Below are 10439 nucleotides of genomic sequence, written 5' to 3'. Positions count from 1 at the left end.
ATAATGTAAATATCTGATATGCAGGATGGTCTTAGACGACTCCTGTGAAAGGGTTGTTCAACCACCAAAGGGGTCGCGACCCACAGGTTGAGAACCTCTGTCCTAGACAATGCATCATAGAGAATAGAGCAGACAGAGCCTAGCAGTATTGTTTCTCTGTGTACCAGTTACCTGTGCACTCCTTTTATTACCTGTCCATTCTTAAGGACAAGTACTGGATATTATGTGCAATCTGTGGGATAAAGTAGGTGTGAAATTGGAGTCAGAGACTCCTGGGTTTGAATTCTAGAGCACTTAGAAGCTACATGATGCTGAACAAGTTAATTCTCTATTTGAACCTCTGTTTTCTCGTTAGTAAAAGGAATATGAATACATACCATCTAGGGTCATTTGGAATATGTGTTAAAGTGCTGGCTCTTCTTGGCATGTAGCAGTCACCAATAGATATAAATGACTATCACTATTACAGAACACCTGGCATGGACCAAGTACTGATGACACATTCAATGATAATGAAGTAACTCCACCTAATTTCTTTATGGCTCCCCCCATTGCTAATGGGCCCTTCAGCAAAACACACCTTGAAAGTCCACCTCCTACAATGAGCTCATTTCACAGAGAGGAAAACTGAAGGCCAGAGAGGATATAACTGGGAAAGGGCCCAGCCAGGCAAGCAAAGCCAAAACGTAGGAGTTTGGACTCAGTATCTTCAGTTGTCCTTAACCATCCTGTGACACAGTTTCTGGAAAGTGTCATTCTTATTTTCTTCCAAAATTATTTAGGGATTTCACTTCCTGTTACTTTCACCAAAAGAAGCCAAGTCCCAAGATCAGCAGGTGGGCCCATGAGTAGCAACTGGTTAAGCTGAGCAGAGTCTAGTGGTCTGAGGCCAAAACAAACAGATCACTGATCACTCTATTGCCCCCAGAGCAAACACCATTGCTTAATGTCCCTGCTCACTACTGGGAGAGAAGAGCAAATTCCACCTGGTTTCTCCTGGTTTACTGTTCCAAAATAAACCTCTGACCTGTACAGATTTGTAGACAATTGGTGTCCACTATTAGTTTCTGCAATTGAATTATCTTATGTTTTACTTATTCTAAATGTTCCCACTGACAGGCCTTTTACATAAATCTATGTCATTTGTCTATATGTGTAATTTAACAACAGTTAGTCCCATGGGCTAGCATCTGCCAAAAACAGGTTAACTAGCCTCTGTCCCCACCCTTTCAGCCCAGGGGCACGTGGTGTAAGGCTGCAGAGAATCACTGGACTGGAGATATGAATACATAAAAATTATACACCAAGTAGTGTGTGTGTGTGTGTGTCTGATACCACAGTGAGAGCCCCAGGCTTTTATCAATCCTCAAAGGGGATCCATTAATATCTCAAATATGTTGGAATGCTAATCATTAATTATCGGCCCTGGTCTTCTTTCCAAGTTCTTAGAATTGGAAGGAAGTGGAGGTAGGGCACTTGACAGCTCTTCCCCAGCACCAGAGAAAGGTCCCCGTTGGATCAGAGTCTTCAGCCCTCAGGTCTATGTCACTCAAGACTTACATTTGGCTCTCCTGGCTCTCCAAGGCTTTGGACAACAGAGCCTGAGGGCTTTTGAGCAGGTGAAACTCCAGGAGATAGTGTTCCTAGAACCCCCAGCATAAAGGATGAGCATGCCTGTGACTTTCTGGGGGAAGCCTGCAAGGAGATGACCTATGACTAGATATGAAAATACCTTTCCCAAGAAGTACTAAAGGATCTGGAGCAGTCTTAAGCAGGAAACACTATTTAGAAGTGAAATCAAAATTGTCAAGGAAAGGGACAACAAGGATGAAATAAAAAGGTCTAGACCAAAGTGGACAAGAGAATAAAATCAAAAAACCCTAAAAAGCAAGCTCCTATGTTTTTAAGTAAAAATAGCCTTATTCTAAAAGTTCAGGAAAGCAAATTTCACTTAAAATTGAGCAACAGAAAGTCCCATGGTCAAATACTACACTAAGTTATTACAAGAAAAAATTAAATGAGAGAGATTACTCTACAGTCTATGAAAGCATGCTGGAAAAATATGCCCACAAAACACCTAAGATATGTAACCTACGCAAAGATATGAAGAGAGCCAGAAACATTAAACATGTGGGTAAATGGTAAAGATTTTTTTTTTATTTTTAAATTCCCTTAGAAGATTACTTGATATAAAAATAATAAATATGTATTACAGAGTTTCCAAAATGTAGAAGTAAAATATATGTTAAAAAGAGCACAAAAGGTAAAAGAGGAAAATCAGTGGAATAGTGTAGTCAGCTTGTGTTGGCTTATAAATGCTGAGTGTGTGTTTCTTCCCAACTCTGAATTCCTTGACATACCTTTGGTAGCTTGAAATCACCCATGACGAGAGTACTTACTCCATGACACTGGCAAATGATACAAATCTGGGCCTTTTTTTTTAACCTTAAAGATCTGGTTGTTACCACACATCATTGGAGGAGTGGAACTATACTATTATGGGATCATACAGTATACACAAAGTGATATAACATTATTTGATAACAGTATTAAGCTAAATATGTATACTGCTAATCTTGGAGAAGACATTAAAAAATAAAAGAATAGCTAATAAGGCAATGGAGGAGAGAAAATGGAATACCAAAAAATAATTAATTTAATACAGGCATACCTCGTTTCATTGTGCCTCACTGTATTGAACTTCATAGATGTTGCATGTTTTTTTACAAATTGAAGACAAGACCCTCCACCAGCAAAAAGATTATGACTCGCTTATTGCAGTACTCACTTTACTGTGGTAATCTTGAACCAAACCCACAATATCTCTGATGTATGCCTGTAAAAGGCAAAAAAAAGCAGACACAAAGGACAGTTGAGACAGATAAAAACCAAATATTAATAATTACATTATGTATAAATGAACTAAACACATCATTTAAAAGGGTAGAAATTGTCACACTCAGTGAAAAAAGAAATACCCAACCATATGCTCTTTATAAGAAACCCGCTTTAAGATAAAGACACAGATGGGTTAAAAGAAAACAATAAAAATACACCAAACACACACTAATTTAAAAAAAAAAGGTGGAGTTGTCATATTAATAATATCCAATGAAGTAGACTAAGGACAAGAAGTATTATCAGAGATAATTAGGGACATTTTCTAATGATAAAGGAGTCAATTCATCAAGAAAGCCTACCATCCTAAATGTGTATACACCTAACAGAGTCTCAAATATATAAAGCAAAATCTGATAGAACTGGAAGGAGAAATGAGCAAAACTATACTTATAGTTAGAGATTTCAATCCTCTTCTCTCAGTAATTACATGTAAAAAAAAAGTAGATAGAAAATAAGTCAAGACAAAGTATTTGAACAATAACATTAACCAACTTGACCTAGTAATTGTTGTTTATAGAGCCACACTATATACTACAAAGCTGTACATTATAGAACTACACCCAACAATTATAGAATACATGTTTTCTTTCAAGTATACATGGAACATCCACAAAGATAGAATATCTGCTGACCGTAAAAAATGAATAAATTTAAGCAGATTGAAGTTATACAGGATATATTCTCTGACCACAAAGGAATTACATTAGAAATTAATAAAAAAGAATATTTGGAAAATAGCCAAATATTTGGAAATTAAAAATAATATTTAAATCATAGATCAAAGAAGGGTTTTTTGGAAAGTATTTTTTTAAATTTTTACCTGAATGATAATGAAAAGGCAAATAGACCAAAATTTATGGGATGCAACTAAAGTAGTACTTAGAAGGAAATTTATAATTTTGAATGTCTATATTAGAAAATAAGAATGTTCTGCCCTGGTTGGTTAGCTCAGTTTGTTATAGTGTTGTTCCAAACCCTAAAGTTGTGGGTTTGATCCCGGGTCAGGGCACACACAAGAATCAACCAATGAATGCATAAATAAGTGGAACAGCAAATTGATGTTTTTCTCTCTCCTCTCTTTCTCTCTCTCTCTCTCTCACACACCCTCCCTCCCTCTCTCTTCTCTCTATCTCTAAAAATCAATCAATTAAAAAAATGTTTTTAAGAAAACAAGAATGTTCTAGGTAATTGATCTAAGCTTGCACCTTAAGAATCCAAGGGAAAAAAATGTAAATGAAATGGAAAGTAAGTAGAAGGATGTAAATAACTCTAAGGACAGAATATTAGATAGAAAATACGCAAACAATAGTGAACATTTATAAAACCAAAAATTTGTTTTGTGCAAAGTTCAATTGGACAGATTAAGAAAAAAGAACAGAGCCCTGGCCACTTTGGCTAAGTGGCTTGCATACCAATGGGTCTTGGATTTGATTCACAGTCAAGGGCACACACCTCAGCTGCAGGCTCGATACTTGGCCCTGGTCAGGGCACATGAGGGAAGCAACCAATCAATGTCTGTCTCTCTCTCACACTCTCTCTTTCTCTCTCCCCCCCATCTCTGTCTCTCCACCCCTCACCCCCCCATTCTCTCTGAAAAAAAAAATCAATAGAAAAAAATATCCTTGGAAGAGGATTGAAGAAAAAAAAGAACAGGTAAAATACAAATTACCAGTATGGAGAATGGGAGAAGAGATATCACTATACATCCTATAAATATTAAAAGAATAAGGAAATACTTTGAACAGTTTCATGGCAAAAGTAGACAATTTAGATGAGATGGACAAATTCCTTGAAAATCAAAAATTTTGCAGCTCTAGATTTTCTTTGGTTCTTTGTTAAACCTTACACTTTTTTCTGTGTTATGTTCATGTTTTCATTTAAATCCTTTGTGTGTTTAAACAGTTGTTAAACTTTTTCAAGTTCATTGTCTGAATACATTAATCTCTGTGGTTTCTAGTTGTGTTTCTATTGGTTGATTTTTCTCCCGATTCTGGGTCATATATTGTGCTGCTTTGCATATCTGATAATTTTTGCATTTGATACTGGGCATTATATATATATAATACGTTGTTGAATATTTAGATTTTCTTGTCTCCCTCTAATGATTATTGAGGTTTATTTTAGAAGGCAGTTAAGTTACTTGCAGATTGGCTTGATCCTACCAAGACTAGTTTCATTCTCAGAAAGGGCAGTTATTACAGAGCAGCCCTTAATCTACAGCAATTTTTGACCCATATCCAAGGCATGACCGTCAGTGAAATCCTTAGGTTTTCAGTGAGGTCTCTTCATTCTGGTTGGGAAGCCCTGAGAATTGTTCAGGATATAGGTCTCTCAGAGTTATTCTTTACCTGGCCTGATGAACTTCAATTTCATTTACACACATGGAAATTAGTATTTCACTAAAGACTCAAGGAGACTGCTATCAGATCTCTTTTGTTATAAATTCCAATCACTGTGACTTCCTCAAACTCCTATCTCTGCTTCCTCAACTCAATGTAATGGGCTCTCTTGGGTTCCCCCTCTCTGTGCTGTGATCTAGAAATTTCTTCTAGGCAAAAAGTAGAGTCAGCATTTTACTCACCTCTTTTCCTTCCCTTCTTTCAGGAATCATATTCCTACGCTGTTACTGTCCAACAGTTTGAAGACAGTTGTTTTGTATATTTTGTCCAGTTTCTTAGTAGTTAATGGAAAGAGGGCAAGCCCTATGCTATTTACTCTTTTATAGGCAAAAGTCTACATCCATAAAATTGACATTTAACAATATATAACTTAGGTTCCATTCAACGCATTCATTGAGACACTACCAAAGCTGGAATTATGATAATAACTAGAGGCCGGGTACACGAAATTCGTGCACAGGTAGGGTCCCTAGGCCTGGCCTGCGATCAGGCCAATCGGGGCCTTTCTTCTGGCTGCTGGTGGGGCCTTCCTTCGTTCTGCGCTGCCTCCTGGTGGTCAGCACACGTCATAGCGAGCAATTGAACTCCTGGTCTCCCAGTCGAACTCCCGAGGGGACAATCTGCATATTGACTTATATAGATAGTTAGATAGATAGGTAGGTATGGCAAAATCTCTGATAAGAAACTGACTAAAAAGAAAAGAGTATAAATCACATTTTTAGGAAGTTGACCATAAAAGGGTAGCAGGATTGGATTCTTGCAATCCCTTTAATATATTTTAATATATTTCAATGAATCTCAATCAGGACTTTGATTCCACTTGACATTGTATAATTTAAATGTTAAAAATATTTTTAAAATAAACTCATTCCTTATCCTTTCTTTTTATTATGTAAGTACTTGATACTATACACATTGATGCATAATCACCACTCAGACTCCCTTCAGACAGATTTATTGCATGAATTCTATTTAAATGACTTGACTATTGGGTAGAATAATCAAAAAGTAAGAAGGGAATGAGCTTTTAGGGTACAATTTAAAATCAGAAGCACAATTTTAGTACAAAGAAATAGTTCCCCCCCCCCAGACCCCCGCCAAAAAAAGGTGTGAGAATATTTAAGAAAGTGTTCTGAGAAGACAATAATTTTTATTCATTTTAATTTTTTGCATTGGGTATAGTACATAATTATAAAGATGTTAACACAGATCCACATACAGACAATTGGGAATGTGGCCCCATCATATCTGCAGGCTCTGAGCATCTCTGCAGTTGCCCACTTTGATGACTTTTTAACTTCCATGGAAGGTGCAGGCGTTGAGAAGTTCTGTGGAGCACAACATGAGAGAAAGACCTTCAGGTCCTGCCTGTACTTACTCAACACAATTCTGTTCTTATTTTCTAAAAGCAAATAGTAGCAGTAAAGATTTTTTAAAAACTAACACTCTCTCTCCTCAGTAATGTCAGTACTATCCTTAATCACCTACATTGTCCTTCCTTTCCTGCTCTCATTATCTACAACACATGAAATAATTCAACAAAAAATCAGGTACACTCCCAATAATTGGGTTATCCAAGCTCTAATTTTATTTCTCCAACTTTTTTTTGAGGCATCTATGCCATTCTAGATAGAAAGAACCTGCTATCATGTTAACTATTTTGTTTCTATTATTATTTTTTACATTTTACTTAAAATCTTTGAAAATTGATCCTCTGCGTGGAATATACATGTCATTCCCAACCTTCTCCCTACATTTGAAGTGCTCGCATACATACATTTTTATTTTTTACCAAAAAAAAAGAAATATATATATAAACAAGTTCAATTTCCAAATGATCTCAAGTTCTATTGCACGCTCTGTCTCCTTCAAATGCTTTGGCCTTTTTTCAGCTAGTGTCTTTTACTGTTGTCTAATTGAGTCACCTCATTGGTGAGTCTGAATCCTCCTGCAGCGCCAGGAACAAGCCCTCTGAATCTTTGTGCTCCTATTAGTACCTACCCAGGGCTCAGCAGTGATGGTCCTTAATACAAACATGTTTATCTGGCCCCTGAAATTATTGCTCCTCAGTGTTTTATTCTACTCACCAGAGGGTAAGCATTGCCTCACATTAGCAATGGCTGTAAGATACTCTGGTCCTAAGTACTTTTGATAAGTTGTTTTGTCCTGAAGGTTAGCCAAACATTCCGTGTCATCACTGAAGAGCAGGTCCTTGGTTGAAGATCTGAACAACTGGAACATCATATACTCAAACCCATTTCTTCCAAAGAGCTCCTGGGTCAGACAGACAGACAGACAGACAGTGAGTGAGGGCAGTGCCAGAGAGCACAGGGTTGTGTATTCTGCCTCAAAAGACCTGAGTCTCCTGGACTGCTCTGCTCTAGCCCCTAGGAAACCTGGAACACAGCAACACTTTTGGAGGCACCATAGGAAAATGGCAAAAAGCAAGGCCTATAGATTCAAATCCTGGCCCTCGCTTTTCCTTGTCATGTGATCTTAATAAGATTCTTTACTGAGCTTATTGAACCTCAGTTAATTCCTTTGTAAATGATGAGATGATGTATGGTAAGCAAGTGCTAAGCAGAAAGGGCTCCAAGTTTGCCACTATATCACTATTCCGCCAGTCATTGGTGTTTTCAGCTTCCTGGGTCATACTTGTATGTCTTGCTGCTTCCTGGAGCCCTTGCTACCTTGCCTCTTCTATTCTCTAGACCTGCCCCAGGTACCCATTTCCATCTCTTTCTTCCCCTCCCCTCTCTTCCTTTGTTCACTTCCCTTGTAACCAAGGTGGCAGCTTACCCTGTATGGGACCCAATCCTTCAAAAGTCTGTGACCAAGAGCCTCTGATTTTGCCAGCTCTCCCTGAGTTGTCCTTTAGCTGGAATGTGTGGGCAGCATATGCCAAGACATGGATTACTCAACAAGGCTCTGGGTGTTCCCTAAGATCACTTGATTTATGCATGCCCACTATTCAATAGTATCAGCCCTTTTGGGCTATCTGTTGAGGTCATAAATTATCTGAATGTTGGCTTTATAACGTTCATGAAGGCTAAAACAGTGTTCAGTTTGCCAAGTTCAGGAAACACATTGGGATCTACCTAGATCAGATAGAGTAACCTCCGTTCTGCTTTTCCCACATACAGCTCAGCTTAGTGTGAAGGACACTGAGCTAACTCCCTTATGTCGGTGACAGAACAAGCCCAACAGGTACCATGACTCTGCTCAGAAAGAGGAATGAGTCTTGGTGAGACACTTCAGATGGCCACATGTCTGAGGCTTTTCCAATCCACTGTGATACCCTAGATGGCCCAGAGCAAGAAGTGAACACAGCCAGACGCCTTCCGCTTTCATCAGAGGAAGGGCTGCAAGAATCCAGTTCCACTGCCCAGGGAGGAAGAGAGTGAGACTGGGCTGGGGTGTGTCTGTGCAGGTCTGCAAATGAGCTGAGCATGTGGTTGCCATACCTGTTGGTTGAAGAGCATTCTGCGAACAGAATCTGCCTTATCTTTCCTTGAGACCACAGCATGATTTGGGACTATGCCTAGGTGGCAGTTCTGAGCCTCAGTCACAGACTTTCTGGTGCCATCGAGGCACAGCAGCTCAAAGTCTTTCTGCTTTAGATCCTTAGCCCAGTCTTCAGGGTTTTTTCCTGTCGAGAGAGAAACCAGGACAACTGATAGCTTTTATGGAGGGAATGAGCTTGTGACCAACCACCCGTGTCTCAGAGAATCACAGAGACACAGAGAAACAATAAAGCTTTTAAAATAAAACACAAGAAAAATATTCATAAACTCTTAAGTTCATTACCTTTCTGGTTAGTGCTTTTTCAGCCCCATTAAAGACAAAGATTTCTTAAACAGGCATGAAGAAGCACTAACCAAAGAGGAAAAGATTGATACATTGAACTACATTAAGATAAAGAATGTCTGTTCATAAAAAAGACATCATTAATCAAGTAAAAAGGCAAGATTTTTCATAGATGGACAATATATTTTGAATACATATAACTGTTAAAAACATGTATCCAGAAGATGTCAGGAGGCCTATGCATCAACAGAGCCAGACGTGCTCAGATGGACTGCGTCCTCTGCATGTTTGTCAGTTGGGTTCAAGGCTAATGTGATAACCAACCCTGTCAAGTCTGACTGGACCTGAAGAATTTTCTCATTTCCTACATAAAAAATGTTAGAGCCAAAGTCACTAGAGTCTTAATGACTTAAATAAACTTCCTTGACAGCCCACCTGGGGAGTATTTCCCATGAGAAAATCAGATTTTTCCAAGGGCGGAAAGGACGGAGCAGGCACGTACCGTCTGTGTTCTGCAGGACTGTGGGGTGCTCCACGAAGGCCACGTCTCCCTTCTCAACCAGACACCTGCACACCAAGGGCCAGGTCAGTGAGGAGGGTCAACAGAAAGGGGGGGACACCAAAAGGGAGTCACTGAGAGGCTCACACCCCTCCACCCAGTCCGCTTGGCACATCTAACACTGACCACTTCCACACACACAGCTGTAATGCCTGGCTGTCCCTGGGAATTAGAGGAGAAATGTAATAATTTTTTTAATCTGCTTATTTAGTTTCTAATGCTCCTTATTTTGAACACTGATCAGTTTTTCCAGAGGAGAAACTCATGTCCTCCTATTAACAGGGATATTCAAGAATGACTCTCTGGTTGGATCAAAGTTCATTTCAGAGAGTAAAATCAGCATGGAGGATGTGATTTTGAAGGAGTATTATCACACCCATATGTCTACTCGGCCTTAAAAAAAGTTAATGTGCATCACTAGATATTTGTTCACACTTATCCCCTGAAAAATGTTTGTCTGTGGTTAAGGTGCATTCTTTATGAGAAATAGTCACATTAACATCAGCTTTTTGACATTTTCAGATGTAAATTGCTATTAACTATTAATTATGAGGAGCACCTCTCCAGTTTTCTCTCTCCTAGCATCAGGTCTCTCTGTACTTGGCTATGGTTATTACTCCCATTCAGTTTTCCTAAGCTCACTTGCCCTGTTTCTTTCCTTTAGTGCCCCTTCATACAACCCCAGTCCGGAATGAGCATGATCATCTGCCTCAGGTGTGTCTGCACCTCAGCAGTGAGGTAGACCAGAGACCTCCCCAATGATACTTCACTTG

The 10439-nt window shown here is 38.9% G+C and overlaps 1 protein-coding gene across 1 annotated transcript in view; it reads right to left on the bottom strand.

The window, feature by feature from the left end:
* Positions 1-6425: 6425 nt before the first annotated feature.
* LOC102773334 (inhibitor of carbonic anhydrase) overlaps positions 6426-10439 on the bottom strand; it is a 39562-nt gene continuing 35548 nt past the window's right edge. The window contains exons 14-17 of the mRNA XM_015561371.1: positions 9610-9674; positions 8765-8949; positions 7388-7574; positions 6426-6628 (exon numbers count right to left, since the gene is read on the bottom strand). Of these exons, the coding sequence (XP_015416857.1) occupies positions 6594-6628; positions 7388-7574; positions 8765-8949; positions 9610-9674 (472 nt within the window). The 3' untranslated portion in view covers positions 6426-6593. The remainder of the gene's footprint in view (positions 6629-7387; positions 7575-8764; positions 8950-9609; positions 9675-10439) is intronic.

The sequence above is a fragment of the Myotis davidii genome, unplaced genomic scaffold, assembly GCF_000327345.1.
Source record: "Myotis davidii unplaced genomic scaffold, ASM32734v1 scaffold415, whole genome shotgun sequence".
NCBI classification, from domain to species: Eukaryota; Metazoa; Chordata; class Mammalia; order Chiroptera; family Vespertilionidae; genus Myotis; species Myotis davidii.
This window is presented reverse-complemented; position numbering and strand designations above follow the sequence as displayed.